At 41.9% G+C, this 25,055-nt stretch overlaps 1 protein-coding gene across 4 annotated transcripts in view; it reads left to right on the forward strand.

Annotated features, from left to right (window-relative positions):
* The window catches only part of SMAD1 (SMAD family member 1), a 69,690-nt gene that overhangs the window by 26,254 nt on the left and 18,381 nt on the right, over positions 1–25,055 (forward strand). For all 4 annotated transcript variants that reach the window (XM_070415252.1, XM_070415255.1, XM_070415253.1 and 1 more), the window contains exon 2: positions 3,369–3,951. In XM_070415252.1, the coding sequence (XP_070271353.1) occupies positions 3,552–3,951 (400 nt within the window). In that variant the 5' untranslated portion in view covers positions 3,369–3,551. The remainder of the gene's footprint in view (positions 1–3,368; positions 3,952–25,055) is intronic.

Consider the following 25,055-nt stretch of genomic DNA (forward strand, 5'->3'; position numbering starts at 1 on the left):
CGTATATGAATTGGATCAAGTTTTTAAACACGTTGTTAATCTTCTGTATCTATTGATTTTTGTTTGCTTGTGTTATCAGTTACTATGTTAATCTTCCACTAGCTTGTCGGTTCTCTATTAGTTTCATTCTTTCAGTTTCTGCTTTATGTATTTTGAGACTGTTACTATGTGCATAAAAATTTGATATATTCTTGATGGGGATTGTGATATATTCATGGTAGGTTAACTATTTTAACATTATGAAATGTCTCTTTTTATCTCTGATTATGCTTCTATTTTGAAGCCTATTTTGTCTGATTGGCTAGCTTTGCCAGCATTTTGGTAAGAATAACCATCCTTCCTATCAGCCTTTCTCCGTCCTTATATTTAATCTGTGTTTCTTGTAAGTACACTGTGGTTAAGAGGAGCTCCCCATCCTCACCCCCATCTTTTACTTACATATTTAATCTGTTTATATTTAAGTAATTGCTGATACTTTGGGGATTAGATCTAAATTGTAGTGTTATTTATTTGTCCCATCCAGTATTTGCTTCTTTTTTCCCTTATATTCTTTGTATTAGTCATATTTTAAAAGATAATTTACATATTTTAAAACTACTATTACCTTTTTCTAGTTTTTAAGTTATTCTTTCAGTGATTGCTTTATTGTGACATGACTTTCAAACTTATATCAATAATAATTTAATTCTTTACTGTAGCCTGGGTAATAGAGGGAGCTTAGAACACCAACTTCATTTAGCCCTTTCTGCTTTTTTTGAGTTATGCATCTTAATTGTATGTTTTAAACACCAAAGCGATTCCTATTATTGTTTTGTGACATCAGTATTCATTTAGACTCACCCTTATTTACCCTTCTGGAACTCTTCATTCTTTCCTGCAGTTTCTTGTTTCTTTCTAGGAACTTTTTCCTTCTGCCTTAGGAATTCCTGCTGGAAGCCAGTTTTCTCAGATTTTGTTTGTTGGAAAACATCTTTATTTCACAATCATTTCTTTGCATGATTTTTTCTACTAAGTATAGAATTCTGACTTATCAGCTCTTTATTTACATTTGGCATGCTAAGGATGTTATTTCATTGTATTTATCCTTTTGGGGATTTATAGGGCTTCATGAATCTGTGGCTAGATGTCTATTGTCAGTTTTGGTAAAGCCTTGGTCATTATCTACAAATACTGCCTCTGTCACTCTTCTCTTTTCTCATCACCTTGATCCATTTTAGTATTAAGATGACTCTAAGCTGTGTTTTAGTATAAAAACTGGTCCATGTCATTTTTGCCCTTATGGGTCTGAACTAAAAGCCTAGTGTACTCACCAGGCCTTCTTCTTAGCAGGCCCTCAACTCCAATTTTTTTTTTTTGTCTCCACCATAAGATTACTGAAATCTCTGCTTGGGTCTTTAGCCTCTTTCAGTATGGCTACTAGGCCTCTTGCTATTCATAGCATAGGCTTTGCAAATGCCTTGAAAAGAAAAGCAATGAAGAATGCTCAGCTCACTTCATTGCTTTCTCCTTTTCTCCAATATCTTGGCCACTATGGTCCTGAATACCTTGGTTGCTTTTTAAAAAAAATATATTTTTATTGATTTCTGAGAGGAAGGGAGAGGGTGAGAGTAACATCAATGATGAGTGAGAATCATGAATTGGCTGCCTCCTGCATGGCCCCCACTGGGGATCAAGCCGGAAACCCCAGCATGTGTCCCCACCAAAACCAAACCATAACCTCCTGGTTCATAGGTCAACACTTAACCATTGAGCAATACCGGTTGGGCACCTTGGTTGATTTTTCATGCCATTAAAAACCAGGCTCCCCCACCCTAGTTTGTTTGCATTTTATACAGCTTTTATAGTAATTTTTGGGAGGAGGTTGGTTTGATACATGCTACTGCACCTTAGCCAGAGTTTATGTAAAGTTATCCTCTTTAATCTTTCTCACCTTTTGTGCTTACATCTGGCTAAAGGTAGCTAGGAGGTTTAAATGAGACAACTTCAGTAAAGAATTTGGTAAAGTATGTGTTCATGTGCATCATTCTGCTCATGGCCATAGAAAGCAAATTTGGAAAAGTGTGAAATAAATTTCTTACCTTACATATCCTATGGCCAATAGACATATGCTTGTTCATTGAATAAGTACCCTAAATTGTTGCTACATTTATGTGGTAAAACTATAACTACCTCTCCTTTTAGCGTTAAAAATACTTGAACAAATGAAAACCTTTGTTTTTGTTGATTTAGGTGTGTCTTAAAATACACTTTTAGTGCTCTAAATGAATCTAAATATAAAACATTATAATATCTGGTGAGAACTTGAACTGTTTTGTACTAAGGTGCCTATTGCTTCTATCTCAGAAATCATGTAAACGGTAATACATTACTTTTTATTTTTTATGTATGTATTTATTTTTAAATATATTTTTATTGATTTCAGAGAGGAAGAGAGAGGGAGAGAGAGACAGAAACATCAATGATGAGAGAGAATCATTGATTGGCTGCCTCCTGCATGACCTATACTGGGGATTGAGCCCACAATCTGGGCATGTTCCTCCTTGTTCATAGGTCGATGCTCAACCAATGAGCCACACCAGCCTGGCAGTAACACACTACTTTTTAAACTGTGTCTCAGTTTATTCATCTGTAAAATGACAGTGCTTTTATTACCTAGCTGAAAGGATTATTTAAAGGATTAAATGCTGTGTGTTAGTCTGCTTGAGTTGCCATAACAAAGTGCAGCAGGTCCTTGAATGACATCATTTTGTTCAACGTTTTGTTATAACGTTGATGAGATGCCATACAAACTCTTGTTTGTATCAGTTAGCCTATGGTAAAAATCGGATTCCTTATATATTGTTTTGCTTAAAGTCGCAGAACCTATCGAGAACATTACATGAGGCCTTACTGTACTATAGATTGTGTGGTTTAAACAACAGAAATTTATTTGTCACAGTTCTGAAAGCTAGGAAGTCCAAGATCAGGGTCCCAGCCAATTTGGTTTCTGGTTTTCTCTTCTTGGCTTGCAGATGGCTGCCTTCTCTCTGTGTCCTTACATGGCCTTCCCTCGGTGCATGGGCGGGGGGGAGAGAGAGAAAGAAATACCCTCCCTTCTTCTTGTAAAGCCACCATTCCTATCAGATATGACCCCACCCTCATCATCTCATTTAACCTTCATTATTTCCTTAGAGGCTCCCTCTCCAAATATAGTGATGTTGGGGGTTAGGGTTTTAACATGAGTTTTAGGAGGGACATAGTTCAGTTCATACCATACTCTAATACATAAAAGCATTTAAAATCATACCTGGCCCATAGTAATTCTTCAATAACTTGTGGCTTGTGGTAGAGATGATTTTAAACATTTTTTCTTCTTTTTTCTTTTCTAGGTACTGACTCTGGGTTACCCTTTGAAACACTAGGAATGGTCCTTCCTACTTTTCAGCACCTCAATACTAAGAAGCTAAGGAGAGTCCTATGTAAATAAAGGGAAATCCCTCCTCTGGTCCTTTTGCATTTGGAGGCTCCTGTATTTTACCATAAACAAGGAGTGTCTGACTGGTGCCATCACCATGAATGTGACAAGTTTATTTTCCTTCACAAGTCCAGCCGTGAAGAGACTTCTTGGGTGGAAGCAGGGCGACGAAGAAGAAAAATGGGCAGAGAAAGCGGTGGATGCTTTGGTGAAAAAACTGAAGAAAAAGAAGGGGGCCATGGAGGAACTGGAAAAGGCCTTGAGCTGCCCGGGGCAGCCCAGCAACTGTGTCACCATCCCCCGCTCTCTGGACGGCAGGCTGCAGGTTTCCCACCGGAAGGGACTGCCTCACGTCATTTACTGCCGAGTGTGGCGCTGGCCCGATCTGCAGAGCCACCATGAACTGAAACCACTGGAATGCTGCGAGTTTCCTTTCGGCTCCAAGCAGAAGGAGGTGTGCATCAATCCCTACCACTATAAGAGAGTGGAAAGCCCCGGTAAGTGAGTCTTTTCAGTGTTGATGCGTGTAGCAGATTCGTGTGGTTTAAAACGTCAAAATAATTCCTCTTCAGTGGAATTTTGCTATGACATATTCCCTGTAGAGGATGTGGATGAATTATGTTCTGCAATGGAATCATTTGATGCGATTACTTTATAAGACATTTCTAATTTTTTTACATGTCTTACCTTTTAGGGGGGTCTGTAGTGAAAGATACACTACTTTAAAATTTGTACTGGTTTGCTCTCAAATTAGAGTCCACATTGTGGACATTTGCTTCAATTGGAAAGTGATTAGGCAATCTTAAGCACTTAAGTATCTCATTGTCAGATTAGAACCGATTTTGTTAATGGGTTAATGGTTACCAAGAGTTCCAAAATGAGTCTGTGTCTTAGAGTCACATGACCTCCCTCCCAGAAATTCTGATTCTTGTATAGCCTAGTAATCCATGTTTTTAACAAGGTGGTGCTGATGTAGTTTATTAGATTGTGTTTGCTAGGTCATGTCATAACATGGTTCTCAAATAAAAGGCATTCTTTTTTTTTATGGAGTATTTAAGACATACAAACAGAGTTTAAAGACTGGGGAATAATATAATAAACATCTCTGTACCCATCACCCAGTTTAAGAAATAAGAGATTGTAAATAAAACTGAAATTACAGTTTATACCTCTCTGATCCCATTCTCTTCAGTAACTACTATTCTGAATTTGATAAAATTTTATGGTTATCACTAGAGGCCTGATGCACGAAATTCTTGCAAGGGGTGTGGCCCTCGCAGCCACATCAGCTGCCCTGGCTTCGGCCAGAAGGTTGCCCGGAAGGTTGTCTGAACAGTCGTTCCACTGTTCAGCCATCTGGACTAATTAGCATATTATACTTTTATTATTATAGATTCCTGTCATGCTTTTTAAGTATAAGTAACAGTATTAGAACATATGAATTCATCTCGATACCTATTTTGTATACTTAAGATTATCTATAATAATAAAAGCATAATATGCTAATTAGACCAGACAGCCGAATGACCTTCCGAACGAAGCCAGGGCTGCGAGGGCTAAGGCAGCCTGGCCTGCAAAGGCCTACTCTTGCACGGATTTCATGCATAAGGCCTCTAGTTATATAATGATATTGGAGGATCCTTCTACAATTTGTTATATTCATTCACCATTATGTTTTTATGACTTCTATTTTATACACTCTAAGATTACTCTTTGAGTTCTGTGAAAAATCCCCTGGAGATTTCATTGAAATTTCATTGATTTCATTTGGGGCGGGACTGACATAGTCATACCCAGTGCATAATCTTTTCTAAAGTTATATAGGTCTTTTTAAAAATTTTCCTCCACAAAGTTCTTGTACATCTTTTCTTAGGTTTTTTTCTAATCACTGTTTGGGTTCTATTGTATCCTTTTATAAGTTATATTTTGTTATAGTTGCTCTTGTTGGAACTGCACTTGCTTTTTACCAACAACCTTACTGAATTCCCCTTATTCTAATATACACATACTACTTACTGCTTGTTATACCTGCTGTGATGTTAATTAAAAAAAACAAACACACACACACAAAACTCAACTCAAAGAAACATGGTCGTCTTTTAGCTAGAAATTGAGATGGAGCAAAGAGTTTTGGAGAGTGAAAAATAGTGTATAAGTAATACAGTCATGTGACGCATAATAATGTTTTGGTCAACAACAGACCACCAATATGACACTGGTCTCATAAGATTTTAATGGAGCAAAAAAATTCCTGCCACCTAGTGAGAACTCTGCTGTCATTTCGCTATCAAAGTGGTGTGTTTCCCTCCAATCATCACTCTTTGACCCAACCATTGTGTCAAGGAGTTACCGAAGCTATTAAGGCCTACGACCTGAGGAGGACCTGTGTCTGGGCTGTTGCTAACACTGAAGGAGACATTGAGAAGACACTGATGCAATTCTGGAAAGATTACATCTATGATGTTCAAGGTTTGCTTAAGAACCTTGCTTGGGTTTAGGGTGATGTCACCCAGGAGTCTATGAATGGCATCTGGAAGAAAGACACTCAAGAGGTTCATTCATGACTTCAAAGGATTTGCCCAGGATGAGGTAGTTGCAGAAATCAACAAGGCGGTGGTTGAGATGGTAAACAAACAACTTGAATGTGGGTGTGGATGAGGGAGACATTGAGGAGCTCCTGGAGGAATGGCTAATGAGGGGTTGTTGGAAGTGGAATAGGAATGCATAGCTGAAGAAGAAGCAAGAAAAAAAGAACCCCCAAGAAAATTCACAGTGAAGGGTTTAGCAGATGCTTTTGCAGACCTCAGCAGGTGCCTTAAAAGGCGCCTTAAGAGATTTGTACTCGAACACTGAAAGGTTTGGATGGTGCATTATCTGGTTATAAGAAAATCTGTGATGAAGAAAAGAAACAAACCAAACCATCATGGACATATTACTGGAAAGAGCGACACCTCCATGAGAAGAGCGACAGTCGGGTCCTTTAGGAGGTGTTCCAGAAGAAGGCACTGTTATTGTGGGAGAAGACAGTTCTATGGGTGTTACTGTCCCTGAAGCCCTTCCAGTGGGACAAGGTGTGGAGGTGTAAGATGGTGATGTAGGTGATCCTGACCTTGTGTTGGCATAGGCTAATGTGTGTGTTTTTGTCTTTAACTACAAAGTTTAGAAAGTAAAAAAAAAAAAAAATTCTTTAATTCTAAAAATAAAGCTTATAGAATAAAGACATAAATCAAGAAAATATTTTTGTACAGCTGTATAATGTGTTCTGTTTTAAGCTAAATGTTGTTTCAAGGGTTGAAAAGTTAAAAAAATTAAAATGTTTATAAAGTAAAAAAGTTACAGTAAGCTATGTTTTATTTATTATTGAAAAAAGGAAAGTTTTAAAAATAAATTTCCTGTAGCCTTAGTGTACAGTATTTATAAAGTCTTCAGTAGGGAATAGCAATGTCCTAGGCCTTCCCATTCACCCACCACCCACTCAGAGCAACTTGCAGCCCTGCAAGCTCCATTCAAGGCACATGCCCTATACAGGTGTACCATTCTTATCTTTTACACTATGTTTTTACTGTACCTTTTCTATGTTTGGATTCAGACATACTTACCGCTGTGTTATAGTTGCCTACAGTATGTTTTACAGTAACATGACGTATAGACCATAGGCTGGACCACATAGCCTCGGTGTGCAGTAGGCTGTCCCATCTAGGTCTGTGTAAGTACACTCTGTGATGTTCACACAATGACAGGATCTCCTAACGATGCATTTCTCGGAAAGGAGACCCGCCATGAAGGGAGATGTAACTGTGTGTACAAATGAGATTATTTAAGCGCGTGATGTTAAGAGTCTCTCTTTCTGCAAGTGTTTGGACAGTGTGTAGGAAAGAGAAAGTTCATGCAGCTTCTGAGGACGATGGCCCTGCTGCTGATGTAACAGGTGACTCTTTCCTTGGACGTCGAGTAGCCTTAGAATCAAGGCTGCTCATTAGTGGTCGGGGTAAGTGTGGGTTTTCTTTTCCTTTACCAAAGGAAATGCTGACAGCGGTTAAGGAAGTCATCTGACTGTGGTTGTGAGGAGACCATTCAGCTGCTATCTGCTGCTACTAAAATGGCTTCACGGAGACTTCCTGTCGTTCGGCCCTTTTCTTTTCTTTTTTATGTGTTTCACATGGTTCTTGAAAATTATCTTCTGTCCTTTGAACTTGATTAACTTGAAAGGCCATGTTGAACCTGAGCTTGAAATTCTGAGATTTCCATTTTGATCTTTAAAGTAACACCCTGCAGTTAGCTTCCAGGTGCTTTCATTTTCAGCGTAATGGCTCCCAGCTGCTGGAAGAATGAAATGCACCTAAAATCCTCTTCACCTGTTGCCGGAATGTGGGTTTCTGACTCTGGCTGTTTCGGTCATTATGTCATTTGTCACTCGGTGAATTTTACCTCGAAGAGGAAGTCTTTACATTACAGGAAAGGAGGGGGAATTGGTGGCTGCCAGGGGCTGAGGAGGGGAGTGGGTGTGGCTGTCAAGGGCACCAGGAGAGATCCTTGGGTTGCTGGACATTCTCCGTGTCTTGATTGTAATCAGTGTCAGTATTCTGATCCTGAGGTTGTTCTGTAGTTTTGCAAGGTGTTGCCATTGGAAGAGGCTGGGTAAAGGGTAGGCCGGATTTCTCTGTATTATGTCGTACAGCTGCATGTGAATCCACAATTATCTCACCTTAAAAAGTAGTGATTTGGGCCCTGACCAGTTTGGCTCAGTGGATAGAGCGTCGGCCTGCAGACTGAAGGGTCCCAGGTTCGATTCTGGTCAAGGGCATGTACCTTGGTTGTGGGCACATCCCCAGTAGGGGTTGTGCAGGAGGCAGCTGATCGATGTTTCTCTCTCATCGATGTTTCTAACTTTCTATCCGTCTCCCTTCCTCTCTGTAAAAAAAAATCAATAAAATATATTAAAAAAAAAAAAAAAGTAGTGATTCGGGAAAAAGCAGGTAGTTCAGCTCTCGACTCCGACAGTCACACCCCTGCTTTTCCTCTCGACAGCATTGTGCTTGGACACGCAGCAGAGGGGCTCTGTGCATACTTCATATTTTCACGCACAGAATATTAAAAAGACATTACGTACTCAAGGATCGAGCTATAGTGCAGTTAATATTTTTAAAAAACAAAAGTCAATATCTTTTCTAAAAAATGTGTTTCTTTTATATTGGGAATGTTTTTACTTGAAACGGTGGTGACAGAAACTTCTATCTTATTCAGGTGACTGGGGTTTTCTTTTTCTGTGTTGTTTTTTAAGTCTTGTGTTAGTACATCCATTTGGAGAAGTATTCGTTTATCTGAGTGGTGCTATCTAGGAGTCTGATAATTGAAGTTGTAATTCAGATACCAAGATAGGATCACTACAAGTGCTTTGAAGATTTGGGGTTAATTAGCAACAATTTTAACTATTAAAATAAAACATTAAGATATGTGTATTCAGGGTTCTCCAGAGAAACAAAATCAATAGGATATAGATATAGATACAGATACAGATACAGATACAGATACAGATAGATAGATCAGAGGAGGTTTATTATAGGCTTTGGCTCACATGAGCATAGAGGCTGAGGCATCTCACGATCTGCTGTCTGCTGACTGGAGAACCAGGAAAAGCTGGTGGTGTCACTCCCAGTCCTAGTCCAAGGCCTGAGACCCAGGAGCACCCATGTCCCAGGGCAGGAGAAGATACCTCAGTTCAGGCAAAAAGAAAAAGCAAAATTGCCCTTTCTTTGCCTTTGCCTTTGTGTTCTCTTCAGCTGCTCAGCAGATTGCATGATGCCCACCTGCATTAATGAGGGCAGCCTCTCTACTCAGTCTACAATTCAAAGACCCTTCACAGACACATCCAGAAATAGCATTTACCATCCATCTAGGCATCCCTCAGCCCAGTCGAGGTGACACACACAGTTAACCATCGCTGTGTTCATCTACATCGAAATTTCTCTTCAAACATTTATGGCACACGTACTGCTCCTCAGGAACTGAGTCCACCCAAGAACGACTGGCATGTAATAACAGCACAGTGTGCCAAGTTGTATAATAGAAGCACAGACAGGGGTGCAGCTAACTCTTATAAGCCTGAGAGTGGCCGCTAAAAAAGCTCACTCAGCTCACACATCTGGGCATTGTGTTCCAGTCTGTGTGGTGGTGCTGACAGACATGTATGTTTCATTGTACAGAGGATTTAGATCAGTTTATAAGAAGATATACAATAAAGTAGAAAGTAGTACTAATAAAGTAGACCAGGGAAAACAAATTAAAATGGAAAGTCAAGGCTAGGAGGAAACAGAGCACATGTGTGTTCCATAAGTTACTGTGGTGCAGTTATACTGCTGTGGGTAGTAACTATACATTTCTAGTCCTAGTCTGGATGGTTCTCTAAGGCTCTTGGTGAGGGCGGTGTGTATGACATTGGGATGCAGGAAGAATGTTTTAAAAGCTCTTAAGAGGTACAGATCCAGGCATGGTACCAGCGGGTGGGTGGTGGGGAAGAGCCACGGAGGCTGTTTGCAGAAGCTTCCTCGGCGGGGACGCCTGGGGTGAGGAGAGTGTCCCACCTGAGCACTGACTCTCCCTCAGGCCATCAGTGCTCCAGTCTCTGTCCAGGTGGAAGTTCTGTTTTGACACAGCATTTAGTAACTACTTCTGTCTCTTATCCAAGCTCAACACACAGCCAAGTGAACATGGAGTTTACATGGTGAATTGTTCTCCTAGATACTATCATTGGTGTTTGGCTTGTGTTTGATAATGTCATCATTGTCATTTACAATAATACTAGAACAGATGAGGTAATATAATCATGAGTAGGATTTTATACCCAGGTATATATGTATGTATGGATATATATATATATATTTTTTTTAACATGAGTTTTGTGTGTATGTGTGTGTTTTTAAACATTTTATTGATTTCAGAGAGGAAAGGAGAGGGACAGAGAGATAGAAACATCAATGATGAGAGAGAATCATTGATGGGCTGCTTCCCACGTGCCCCACACTGGGGATCGAGCCTGCAACCCAGGCATGTGCCCTGACCAGGGATGGAACCATGACCTCCTGGTTTATAGGTCAACAATCAACCATTGAGCCACGCCAGCCTGGCTATACCCAGATTTTTTAGTGGATTCCATATTTTAAACCTAAGGCAGAATGTGAAGTTTATTCTGATTTTTTAGTACATTATTTGGGGCATTGGTTTTGTGTGTTTTTATTAATAGATGAACAGATGGAAAGTTTTAGCAGCTACTAATTGTTATTTTTACGTAAATTACATACATGGAAGTGGACATCTAGACAGTTATGTGATTTGTTTCTGGGTGGACATTTTCTTTTGCTAAATCTACTCCAATTTGAAATTTTAAAACTGTTTGCTACAGATTATACTAAGCATCTTTCTCCTACTTTTGCTTTCCTGACCTTTATCCTCTGCTTCATTCTTTTTTCTGTCTCTGCAACATTAGGTGGGCAAGGCAAGAGCAGCTATTTTCAGATTTTGCTGGTTTATTTAAAGTTCAGCACTCTTCCATCCACCACTGCTGGTTTATAGCACCAAAGGAACCACAGCCCATGTTAGAAGCAGAACACACACACACACACACACACACACACACACAATGATGGAAAAGAACAATTTTGAAAACCATAGAAAAGTATTTGTCATGATAAATGAGAGAAGTGGTGTATACACTGATTGCACTTATGTGAAAATTAAAGAAAAAGCCTGGCTAATACTTCCAAGTCCGCCTTTGGGTGAGATAATATTGAGACCTATGAGTCGTGCTTTAGGGCTTATTTTGCCTACAAGTGGGTCATCCTCCGACAGTGAGTTCTGGTCGGGTTGGGAACGTTTCATGTGGCCGGAGTGTAAGAGCCACAAGTGACTTGCCCCATGCTGACAGCGCCTGTGCTCTTGATGGACACTTGGGAAGGTGAGAGAAATGGAAGGCAAGGCGGGCTGATGCGGGGCCTCAGGCTGAGGGTCTCGGATTTCCTCGCAGCCTCCTTGGTACTAGACATCAAAGGGCTCACGGAAAAGACTGGAGATGTCTTTCTCTGAAATGTATGTCCACCCCCTTGTCTTTTTCCATGTCAAAATGCGTATGTTCCCGTGAAAGACTCAGCATCAGGCCTCTGCCCTGATATTTGGGAAAATCAGATTCCTTTGGGGAGGGGACAGGGGAGCAAAGAGAGGAGATTGATTGCAAAGAGCTGAGCTCACGGACTGTGGGCAGCTGTAGGGTCCCATGAGCCCTGTGTGAATAGTCTCAAAGGGCCTGAAGAGTACTCTGGAGAGTCAAAAAGCCCAAATGTTAATTTGCCAGCTTGGCTGTGGATTCCTGTAGTTCTTAGATGCTGGTTTTGGGGTTAGTTTGAGAAGCTGCAGACTCCTGTTTCCCTGCCTTTAGCCTGTCTGGGCCTCCACAGTGTCAACAGGGATCTTCCCGGTGTGGGGTGGGGGGGAGGGTGAGATGGGAGAGCCGCACTCACCTGCGTCTCACCCCTTCCCCTTGCATCAGCGGGACTTCTCCATCCCTGTGACCTTCAGCCCTGGCCTGCAGGTCTGCCTTTCCTAACACTGTTAGGGCTGCCACGGGTTATGCAACCAGAAGTCAGTAACTTCCCTGATAAAAGATCTAGAGTCTGGAAACACGGACTGTGTGTAAATACAAAGATCCAAGTCAACAAAGGGCTGTCTGGCAATTTCCCCCCTCCAGTTCTTCGAACGGTTGTTTTATGCTCTGGAATCTTAGCACACCTTGCCAATGGAAGGTCCGGTTTACGCTCTACCACACCACTGCCTCACCTCTAAAACAGCTCTCCGAGGCATGCTGCTGTTCTCCATTCTTCACTCTTCCGCACGAAAAAGCCATTTCTGGCCTAAGGAGTAAGTGGTCTGGCTCCTGTAGCCACATCACTGTCGCCTGACCATCTGCCTGCTTGGCTGTTCGGAATCTTCCGTCACAATAAGGCAGGAAGAGAGCCCTTGCTGTTTATAAGTGATATTTGGGCAACTTCTTGTAAACTAAAAGTAAACATATGTAGGACAACCAAGTGGAATCGCCTTGTATGTTTTTTCCTTTATGTTTCCCTGTAATTTCCCTAAATCACATCAAGCTAGCGCTGTAGCAGATTCAGCAGGATTTTTTTCCTTTGAGCTTCTGTAAAGTTTACCCAAGGTCTAGTGGTGTGCCGGACAGGTATTTATGTAAAGATCAAGTCAGGCAGCAGTTGTGGGTAAATGCTGTTGAAATATGTAACCTGTAGCTTTTACTTAGGGAAAAGAAAAGAACAACTAATTTAAAAATGAGTTGTTTTGAAAAGAGAAAACTGATGGGAGCGTGTCATAAGGACTCAGGGGCGAGCCCCTGGCTAAATCAGACAGTTGAGCCACACAATAATGAAGGACAGAAATGAATTAGAAACCCTTGGAAGATAACAGTAGGACTCCATGCTGATAGTACGTAAATGGGGACGGGCAAGGAGGGCTCTTGCTCACTGTAGAATGCTGGTTGCCGACGGGTGAATGTGGAGCTTTTAGGAAATTCAGGACAAATACAGTTATTTAAAGGAGATACATATTTCTCTTTGGTCTGGAAAATCTCAGGTCAGAAGGCCTGGATTAAAATTTTGGCACTTGATATCTTTGACCTTGGGCCAGTTTCTTGTCCTCTTTGAGCTTGTGTTTCCTACCCTGTGACACCGGAGGCGGGGGGGGGGGGGGGCGGGGGGGGGGAGAACATATCTACCACCCAGGGTTGTGGCAGGGATTACATGGTAGAGGTACCCACAGGACCATTGATGTGCAGCTACGTTGTCACACAACTTGTCACTGGAGAGGCTAGAATTCAACCTCAAGTCTAACTTCAAAATTCATGCTCTAACCCCACACTGTGCTGCTTCCCTTTTATCATTTTTTTTCCTCTTTCCCAAAGGGGCAGGGTACCCATAGTTTTTAGTAGGGGAGCATGTGATCAGAAATGCATGAATTTGGGGTTGATCATGGTAAATTGAGAGCGTCCACACCTGTGCTTCAAGTTTTCATGGAGCCTTTATTATTTCCCGTTGGTCAAACTTTATCATTGACAACTAGTGTCTATTTCACGGAATATATTTAACAGAGTCAAATTTGAATTCCGAATGGGAACTAATTACATTCAACTGCAATTAGAAGTTAAGCCACGCTGCCAGGTGTGACTCCTGGGGATGGTTACTTCCATGAAAGTAGTCTTAATATAATAGTAACTATCCCGCTGTGCTTACTATAGCCAAGGAACTTGTTAAAACATACCCGTCTAACATTGAGAGAGACTGCATAGCACAGTGGTTAAAGCACCTGGATTCTGAAGCCAAGCTGCCTGGGTTTGAATCCTGTCTCCGATGGTTACATATACATAGGCGAATCACTTCACCTCTACACCTCAGCATCCACTTTTATAAAAGGGAGGTAATGACAGTGCCTTCGTCACTGTTGTGAGGAGGATTAAAGGGGGTAATATTTGCTACAGCACTAGGCATATAGTATAAGCACTATATAAATGTTAAATTGAAAAATCTGAGAAAATACTATTCCATTTTACTAGTGAGAGGTGAGGTTTAAAGAATAAATTGAAAATGTGCCCAAGTGAGCAAAGGATACGGAGTATGACACTAGCAGATGGAAGCTGCGAGAAGCTTGGAAAGGCTGGGTGAGAGTGGGGTGAGATTGGGGCAGGAATCTGGATGGGGTCGTGGGGTCGTAGAGGATGGACTGTGGGTGTGTAGCTCACAGACAAGAGCTGTTTCAAGGAAACCTTCCGTGGGGTACACAAAGAAGGAATCTGGCCTGGAATGATCTAGGACGTCGGGCTCTCAGAAGTTGAGTTTGATTTAGATTCTCTTTGATGTAAATTTCATGGCTTTCTTAAAGCTTCAAGATGCTGTTGTTAGTGAATACAATTTATTTCTCTGCTTATATTCAAATTGTGTTCACATGTTTGTCTTCTATTCATGTATTTGTGCTCAAGAGTAATTGATGTTTGCCTAGAAAAAAAATACTACAAAGTTGCTACATTTAGGCAAAACTATCTTAATTTTTAAAAGATGCCTCCCACCCAAAGAAAACCCAACCAAAAAAGTGGAAGAGAACTTTATAAACAACTTCCACAATCTCTTCCCAGTTTTGTAGCACTGAGTAATGTAGTCTGGTGGTTATGACCTTGCTTCAAACTCTGGCCCTCAGGGTAGCAGCTGAGTAACGGTGGCTGTGCTACTGAGCTGGGCTGAGTCAGCTTCCTCCTGTGTTGCGAGGGTTCAGCCATATCTTGGAAACTCCATGTGGGGAGGGACAGTGGCTGTCCCTCTGCGGTGCCCTGCACAGCGCCTCGCCTGCAATTCGTGTTCCATGGGTGTATGTGTCATGCTCAGTGAACCTTATCTATACTAGAGGCCTGGTGCATGCAATTTGTGCACTCAGCAGGGGGCGGGGGTCCCCTCAACCCAGCCTGTGTCTTCTCACAGTCTGGGAGCCCTTGGGGGATGTCCGACTGCCAGCTTAGGCCCGCTCCCCATGGGCAGTCGGACATCCTTAGCTCTGCCTCGGAGGTGGGAGAGGCTCCTGCCACCACCAGATTATGAGAGGGCTCAGGCCAGGCCAAGGGACCCCACCAGGGCACGATAGGGGTTAGGGAGGGATGTGGGAGATTGGCCAGCCGGGGAGGGACAAAGGTAGGGCTCCAGGGCCTGTCCGGCCCGTCTCGCTCAGTCCCAATCAGCCAGACCCCAGCAGCAAGCTAACCTACCGGTCAGAGTATCTGCCCCCTGGTGGTCAGTGTACGTCATAGCGAGCGGTTGAGCAGCCTTAGCATATTATTAGCATATTACACTTTGATTGGTGGAACCAACAACTGGACACTTAGCATATTAGGCTTTTATTATATAGGATTATTTCAGATCTCCCCTGCCATCGCCTCACCACCAATAAGCAAACAAAAAGATCAAGTGACACCACTCAGGGATATATATTTTTAATTTAACCTCCATTAAAGGTTCTGAGAATCTTAGTGTAAAATTTTTCTGATATATCCTGAGATCGGATTTTTACTTCCTACATATGCTGTATGTGATGCTGTTAACATCTAAGTGGTCTTGTCCTCTCCGTCACTTCGTACTTAAAATGTTTCTGTGCTTGTCACTGGACACACGCTGTCTAGGGCCATCTGTCTGGTATCAATATTACACTGGGCACAGCTGCTTTGCCCGCTTGTGCCTTTCCCCCTTCAACCTGTCTTCAAATGAGAACTGCTGCCGCTGGACTGGCTGTCGGGCCATTCTTATTAGCCCCGGCCGCCTTCCCACTCTTAGGTGACCTCAGTGGTGTGTCCTGAGACCCAGCCGAGACACAGTCGGCACTGAACTCCGTATGCGGTGGAGCTGCAGATGCAGGCGCGGCAGCATTATCATCAGCCAGGAGACTTGTACAGTGGGCAGGAACGGCCCTGGAGTTCAAGTCCCTTGCTTTTGTGTGTGAGGAAGTTGAGACTCTGAGAAGTCAAGTGATTTGCTCAAAGTCACAAAAGTAATTATTATCATAGCCAGGACCAGAACTCGGGTGTCTTGACTCCTCACCTAAATGCCTTTTCCGAGTCTTCGGAACTAAAAGGTGTTCATGTGCCCCTGGGTAGCAGATAGCTCTTTTCCATTATATCTGTGTCGACAAACGCAGGCAAGGGCCTGGCAACATTGCTATAGAACTCTCTTCTGTGTTCAAAAAAAGTGTGTCCATAAACATTTTTTAAAAATATGTATTTTATTGAATTTTTACAGAGAGGAAGGGAGAGGGATAGAGAGTTAGAAACATCGATGAGAGAGAAACATCGATCAGCTGCCTCCTGCACACTCCCTACTAGGGATGAGCCTGCAACCCAGGTACATGCCCTTGACCAGAATCGAACCCGGGACCCTTCAGTCCGCAGGCCGATGCTCTATCCACTGAGCCAAACCGGTTAGGGCCATAAACATTTGGTGGGTCACTGTGGGCCTTAGTCTGGTTACTGCACAGCTTTACCACTGACAACGTGGGTGTTGAGTGTTGGGGTTGGAATGTGTGGATTTCCTATTTACTCAGTTACATATTTACTGACAACGTGGTGATCCAATTTCAGACAGTACTTCCCAATCTCGAAAAAGCTCCCCGGTCTAGAGGGTGTACGGGATGCCCTCCAGGATCTAGAGGGTGTATGGATGCTCTCCAAAGCTCAGCCCCTCTTTCCAATTTTAGCTGTTTCTTTTTCATTCCTCCTCCTTGTGCCTTGGCAACGCAGAAAAGCCGAGTCCAACAGCAGAATCACAAATGTCTCCTGAAACTCGCTTCCTGGAACGAAAATATCTCCTGAAACTTTCTTAGTTTGTTTTTTTCTCACCAAAAAGGGGTTTTATTTTTTTTTTTAACTGAAAGAGATGCATAAACACTTTGAAAAGCAGAGGTGCCTCACTGAGAAAAGGCAGAAATCTGATTTCCCCCTCCTGAGAGGTCAGGGAAAGAAAGGAAGAACGCTTTTCCTCTGTTTAAAGGCACGCAGCAATTGGAGATTTTCAGGGGACTGAGGGAGGGGTGGTGAAATCCCCGAGGAGGAGCCTTTTCTCTTCCAGAATACCTCTGCGGAGGGGGTGCGGAGCCAGCTTAGGGTTTTTACCAGGTTTAGAACTCCCCAAAATATAGGAACAACACACACAGTCTGATTTTAAAATGATTCAGATAAAAAAGAAACGTACGGGTGTACAGAAAGCGTTTTAATATTGGCCGCTTCTTTCAAAGGAGATTCTTTGCATTCAAATGAACCAGTGGGAGCCGCCCTCAAAGGGAAGCCGCAGCCGCAGTCCTTCTGTGACGCTGCCAAGCAGGAGTGGCCCTATTCAGGGCTCTGAAGACAAGGGCCCCAGGAGACACCGTGCTCCCAGATTTCTGTTTCCATAAAATAGAAATAGCCTGACACACGGAAAGAAAAGATTAAGAGGAAGGCATTCCTCACCCTGTCTTCCTGTTTCTGACCTGAGTCAGGCCTAGAGTTTGCAAATCCTCATTCCATTTTTTAAAAATAGTTATTACACTATTATTAACCGTATTCCCTATGCTGTACTGTGCCAGGCCCTCGCCTGTGTTCATCGACACAGACCTAATGGAAAATAGCCAGCTGCTACCCCGTGGTACCTAAATGCTCATTCCTGGAGCTGGATCGTCACCCCTCCACCACCACCACCACCACCCCGCCCCAAGAAATAACAATCCCATGTAGATGTGTTTAAACGTGGATAATTAGCCTGGAGGCTTATTCCTTCCTTGTCCACCAGTAGAAAACAGATTTCTTAATGATCTCTTCCCTGAAATATTGCTGAAGGGAAAGGAACAAGCACTGGGTGGGGTGGAGAGAAATGTCTAGACGAGCAGCTGCATTGTCCTGTAGGTGCCGCACAGGTGAGAGGAGCCTGGGCTTCTTATTTGAGAGCAGCTTGTGTGTGTGATGTGGGGGGTAGGGGGGCTTACCCTGCCCCACCAGCTTCCGGGTACCTCTGCCACAGTAATGCTTCTTTCTAGGGCTGGCAGCTGCTCCAGGCCCCAGGCCCATCGCTTCCCTCTTCTGAAATGACTTCATTATTGTTTGTAGTTTGAAGAGCCATAGAATTTATTGTTCAAACCAGGACACACTTTTGAGCGCGGCAAGGGTCACCTGTGAATAATTCCATCAGAGAGCAGGTGCACATTGGGACTGTCCCAGGCAAACCAGAACACAGAGACACCCTACTTATGGAAGTTGTCAAACGGCACAGATCAGATTTGATAATGATTCACTTATTATCCATCATCTGGGAGTTAGGTGCTTCCCATAACTGAGCTTATTAAATTAGAGTTTTCTCCTTTAAATGGAGTGACCTCAACTTTAATTTGTCCGGAGACATTCTGGAATTTGTTCTATTCATCCATCTCTTAAGCAGGCTGTATAGAACAGAGTGTAGCATTCCTAGACACCTTGAGTCTTTGAGGCCGTAGGACACCCCGGTTGAGAGCGCGCATTGCCTTCCCAACTCTTGAAACTTTCTATGTGATTTCAGGTGAGTACCCCTCAGCACTCTTATTTGCAAAGTGGTGCGATGTGTTAAGCATGGTTCCAGGCTTATAGCAAATAATTGTAATTGTGTCCATGTGAGTTTTGTGTAATACAGTGATCCCCTAAAATTAACCTGATATGTTTTTCCTTGCTTCCACATAAATCCTCTTAGTTGTAGAGTTTAGCTTGATATCTGTCTCCCTCCTTGCCATCATCAGCCACTTTTTGCTGCAGTTTTCTGAGGATTGTGACACTGAGTAAATAGGAAATCCACACATCCCAACCAGTGTGCCATAATTGCATACCAAAGCCATGGGTAACATGGACCATCTTCCTGGAGTGTCAGTTTTACTTGATCGTAAGTTATGTAAAGTATTTTTGCATTTGAGAAGTAGAGAGGAGTAGAGCATAAAATAAAATATATGTGACTTTGGTGAGATAGAGGAAAATTTCAGTGCCATTCCATAATTCCAGGGGAGCCGCTGGGACCCCCGATTAGTGTCTTCTCCTCTGTCACTGATGTTTACTTTGGTGGAAAATGTTGAGAAATACTGGGGACATGTCTCTCGGAAAGACTGTGTATCTTTCTGTTCTGCTTACTAACTCTTAACGGGGCCATATAACACCCTGTATGTCTCCAGTGTTATCTCCACTTTAACACCAGGCTTTCTGCAGCTCTTTCCCTTCAGTATCTTCGGTTGGTTTTCACTGTGAGAGCTGACGTATCTGTGCCAAGAACTGGAATTCCTTTCCTGGATGGGGATTCTGAGTTGGGAGATGTACATTTAGAACCCCCAAAGTAGAGCTAGTGGGAAAAACCGTTTTAGTTGGGGAATGTACTATGGAGAGCTCAGAGGAAGGGTTCCCGAACCTTGAAGACAGGATTGGAAAAGGAATAGATAATAGGACATTTTAGCCATGTAAAAAAAATCGGTAAAGGACCATTTTAAATTGCCTCTTTACATTCCTTTTTTGAATGTTTTATTGAGGAATGCTTGGCATAGAATACACTACACATGTTTAAAACGTCCAGTGTGGTTAGTGTTGGTGTATACCTCTGAAAACATCACCATAACCTGGATCATGGACAGACTCATCACCCACACAAGTTCACTGCTGCACCTTCGCAGTCTCTCCCTCCAGCCCCTGGCCTCTTCCCCAGGCAACTACTGGTCTGCTTTGTGTCACCATACATTGGTTTGCATGTGCATGAAATCATATAGTTTGCACTCTTTGTCAGCCTTCTCGCAGCATATTACCTGGCGCTTCATTCATGTTGTGTGAATTAATATTTCATTCCTTTTTGTTGCTGAGTAGTGTTCTATTGAATGGATATGTAACGGGATTACAAGTGGATACTTCCTTAAACACACACACACACACACACCCTTAGTCCTAAAGTCAGCTTTTTAAAAAACTTTTTTATTGAATTTATTGGCCTGATATTGGTTAAAAAAATTGCATAGGTTTCAGGAGTAAAATTCTATAACACATCATCTGTATATTGTATTGTGTGTTCATCACCCCAAGTCAAGTCTCCTTCTGTCACCCTTTCTCTCTCCTATTAAAGTCAGCTTCTTAATGGGGAAACAGTAGAGGCATTTTCACCAAGGTTAAGAATAAGTCAAGGAAGTTAACTATCTTTACTACTTTTTAACCTTATATTGGCAGTACTCACCAGTGCAATTAGACAAGAGAAAACAATTGAAACGGGAAAATTAAAACTGTATTTGTTGGTGGCATGATCATTTATCTCGAGAGTTCTCTAATGAATCAAAGGTAAAACTAACTCAGACAACAAAAGAAGTCACCCAGGTAGTAGGATATAAAAAGGTAACAGAAATATCATAAATATCAATAACCATATATGTCATTACCAATTAGAAGATATAATGGAAGAGAAAACCCCATTTAAAATAGCAGCAGAAAAGATAAAACACTTAAGAATAAATTTAACGAGAAATTTAAAACCTATAGTCAGTGTTATAGATTGAATTGTGACCCTTCCCCCCTCCCCAATTTATATATTGAAGCCCCAATCATAAGTACCTCAGAGTGTGACTGTATTTGGAGATAGGGCCTTTAAAAAGTTAAAATTAGGCCATTGGAGTGAGCTCTAATCCAAGCTGACTGGTGTTCTTATTAGAAGAGCAGATTAGGACATACAGAGAGACACTAGGGGAAAAAGCTATATGAGGACACAGCAAGAAAATGCTCATCTGCAAGCCAAGAGGGGAGGCCTCAGGAGAAACCTTGACCTTGGAACTCCAGCCTCCAGAACTATGAGTAAATAAATTTCTGTTGTTTAAGCACTCGGTCTGTGGTATTTTGTTACGGCAGCCCCCACAAACTCATACAGACCAGAACTATAGAACACTCCTGAAATACACACAAGTAGTCTTGAGCAGACCTTCCTAGTTCTTGACTAGGACACTTCAACATAATCAAGACATTCATTCTTAGTAAGCTAATGTGTAAATATAATATGTTCCCAATTAAAGTACCAGTAATACTTTTTTTTTCTGAAAGTAGACAAAGTGATAAGTAAAGTTCATATGGGAAAGTAAGCATGCAGCATTGAAAAGGAAGAACTGTGAGAGGGGACTAGCCCTGTCTATATTAAAACATACTATAAAGCCTCTATAATTAAAACAGAGCGGTACTGGAGCACAGACTAGAATAGAATGGAATGGAATGCCTAAAAATAGACCCTAACATGTATGGAACTTTATGAGAAAAGTGGTATCTCCAGTCACTGGGACAAAGATGGGCTTTTTAATGGTGTTGGGGCAACTGGCTAGCCATTTGGAAAAAGATGAAATTAGATCTGTTCCTCCTACTATAAATAAAACAGCACTCCAAATGGATCAGAGCTCTAAGTAAAATAAGAAACTTTATATGCACTCCAAGAATACATGGGTGAATTCCTCCTTACGATCTGGGTGTAGGAGTGAGCTTTCTATGAATCAAAATCCACATACACTAAAAGAAACTATTGATAACTTTGCAGCCAAAAAATAAACTTGCACAGAAGCAAAATCAAGACAGGTTGTGATAAAGTATTTGTGACATATAAATATATCATGGGTTGACATCTCTAATATATATTTTTAAATGAAAAATTACCCCAAAATAGGCAAAGGACACAAGCAGACAATTCACACACACACACACACACACGATATTAAAATGTCCTCTGAAATATCAACTTTCACCATATTAAGAGAAATGTAAATTAAAATTGCACCAAAATACGATTTGTCACCCATCAGAGTGTCCAAAAAAAAATCAAAAGCTTGACAACATAGTCTGTCCTGGAAGCTGTGGGGAAAAAGTCATCCTCATATGTTTCTGGTGGCAATGCAAAATGCTGCCACCCTAATAAGGGGTACTCGACAATAGCAAAATAATACCTGCATTTACCCTTTCACCCAGGATTTCCATGTCTAGGAATTTATCCTGGAGATACACCTTGCACAGTATAATATATATGTGCTGGCTTATTCATTGCAGTATTATATCTGATGGTAAAATATTGTAAACTACGGAAATGCCCAGCCATGGGAGATTGGTTGAATAAACGATGGTGTTATTAGCTGTAAAGACAAATGCGGAAGATCTTTATAAATTAAAGTGAAGTTAATTCTAGAATATAGTGAAAAAAGCATAGTAGCCTGACTTTCATTTTTAGGAATATAAATGAAGTAAGAGAGCATATATTTATCCTGGCTGGTGTCGCTCAGTGGTTGGAGTGTTGGCCCTCATACCAAAAGGTCTTGCGTTTGATTACCGGTCAAGGGCACACACCTGGGTTGCAGGTTTGATCCATGGCCCCAGTGGGGGGCACATGCGAGAGGAAGCCAGTTGATGTGTTTCACATTGATGTTTCTCTCTCTCTCTCTCTCTCTTTCTCTCCCCCGCCCCCCTCCCCTTCTTCCCTTCCACTCTCTCTAAAAATCAATGGGGGAAAATGGCCTCGGGTGAGGATTAGCAACAAAAAAAGAAAATTAAAAGAAAGAAAGCATATATTTATGTATTTTAATTTTTTAAAGGAAGTATAAATCAGAAAAAAATGAAATTGATTATCCTCTGAGGAGGTTAGGTGGAGGGACTGAGTAAATAATTGTAATATATATGTATAATAAGATGCTATACACACCATGGGTGGGTTTTACAGACATAATGCTGAACCAAAGAAGCTAGATACATGAATCTGTATGATTTCATTTATATGAAGATTTGTGCATTTTAGTATAGATGCGTGATACATCAATACATTTTTTAAGTTTATTAAAAGATACCTGTACCTATGTCAGCAGTGGCAAAATCATCTCAATAGTCAGAGGTGAGGAAAAACGTTATTTTTCTTGTCAAGTTCATCGGATGCTAATCTATTGTAGCTGGTAGCTCACTTCTCCCAGTGATTAGCAAAAGCTGGTCAGGCTCACCTGTAATGTCCACTGAGGATAGCACTGTGCCTGAGGGCCAGACCACTGCACACCACACAGCAGAGTTACCGGAACACTGTGCAGAGTGTCAGCTTGGGGTGCAGGGGTGTGTGTGTGTGTGTGTGTGTGTGTGTGTGTGTGTGTGTTGGGGGTTAGAGGTCCTCTAAAGGGTTAAAATGGAGAATTGATTCAAATTGCTGTCTGGTGCTACCTTTGTAGGGAGGGGTACAGAGGCCAATATTTGCCCCCCTTTAAAGGTACCAATCAGAAATGAGGCAATAGCTAGATGACCAAACAAGGCAAGTTGTAAAGTGGTAACTTACCATAAGCTGCAGCAGCTAAAAGAAAAAGAGAATGTTTGATTGCATAAACAATTTAAAGGCAGTGGACTATTTCATAGCATGAGTTTATTTTGGAATATAGATTTCTTTTGGTGTAGGGTGAGCCTTTAAGACTGTCGGAAAGTTTTTGTTCAACAAACCAAAGTAGATTACACTTCAGGTGGCTATTGAAAGGTAAAAGGAGGACTTATTCTTTTAATGACTTGGTTTGGGCAGATTCCATCACTGTGCTTAAAAGAAAATACATTTATTTATTATATTAACAGGGTTTGTTTCTAAGGTGTCAAATAGTAGGGACATCACATTGCTACAGGATTATGTAAAATTTAAGATACAGCGTATGAGAAACTTTTAACATTTTTCAGCTCATGAATAAGTGATGATCCAAGTGTTAAGAGCACTTTTTTTCCCCCTGTAGAAATGTTAGAAATTATAGATAAATTCCCTGGATAGCCCTCAAAAATCTACTTAATTCCTAAAGCCTCTAAGTATTGTTTCATTGGGAAAATAAATTCTGAAGCCTAACTCCCAGCAACAATAACAGATTTTAAATGTCTTCCTCTCTCCTCCCATACAGTTTACCAAATGGGTTGTTTTTGTCTTTCTAGCCAAGGCCACGGAACAGCAGGGATTCCAAGGGCCTTTGTTACTGGGGAGAGCCATCTGGTGACCCTGGCAGGAAGCTAGGCTCTAACCCTGGTGAGGGCTCTGTTTGCCAGCCCTTCCCCTGGACTCTCGTTGTACTTGTAGGGGCTCTGCTGCTGGAGATTTCCGACCATGCTAATTATTAACTCCTTAGGCTCCTCACACACAGAGCTTTGAGGCATGGCTTGTTTTCTTTCCTTCTCTACTGATATAAACGGTTTTGGCCTTAAGTATTCACCTAGCAAAATGTGGATTGTATAAAATGTCTTTTTTTTTTTTTTAAACCTACCAGGTAGTAAATAGGATGACTGATAAGTGGGTAAATACATTAAGATCCTTAGAGAAAAGATGTTCCCAAGGTACAATCATGTACCTCAGAACACTTTTGGTCAACAACAGACCACACATATCCTATATAATCCTATATAATAAGAGGCTAATATGCGAATCAACCAGACGGTGGAACAACCGGTCGCTATGATGCGCACTGACTACCAGGGGGCAGACACTCAACACAGGAGCTGCCCCCTAGTGGTCAGTGTGCTCCCACGGGGGGAGTGCCGCTCAGCTGGGAGCCTCTCCTGCCTCTGTCTCCGTAGCAGCGCTAAGGATGTCCAACATCCCCCAAGGGCTCCCGGAATTCGAGAGGGCGCAGGCCGGGCTGAGGGACTGCTTCCCCACCCCAAACCCCCCGAGTGCATGAATTTCATGCACCGGGCCTCTAGTGTAAGATTATAATGGAGATGAAAACTTCCTGTCACCTAGTAACATCATAGTGGTTGTGATGCGGTAGCAAAACGCATTCCTCCCATGTTTGTAATGACGCTGGTGTAAACAAACCTACTGAGCTGCCAGTCATATTAATGCGCATGCCATTACAGTGTTCCCTGTTATTAAGCGGCATGTGACTATATGACTAGGAGGACACAACTTAAAGTCTGTCCCACAAAATATCCTATTTTGTCCAATTAACTGTCTTCAATGGCATTTTGATTTATACTGTTCACTGTATTTACCCTCTCACCTTTATTCACTTCCTTTTGGTTTAAAGTGAGCTGGGTCCA

The sequence above is a fragment of the Myotis yumanensis genome, unplaced genomic scaffold (assembly GCF_028538775.1).
Source record: "Myotis yumanensis isolate MYYU_CA2020_CCGP unplaced genomic scaffold, mMyoYum1.0.hap1 SCAF_5, whole genome shotgun sequence".
Taxonomy (NCBI): domain Eukaryota; kingdom Metazoa; phylum Chordata; class Mammalia; order Chiroptera; family Vespertilionidae; genus Myotis; species Myotis yumanensis.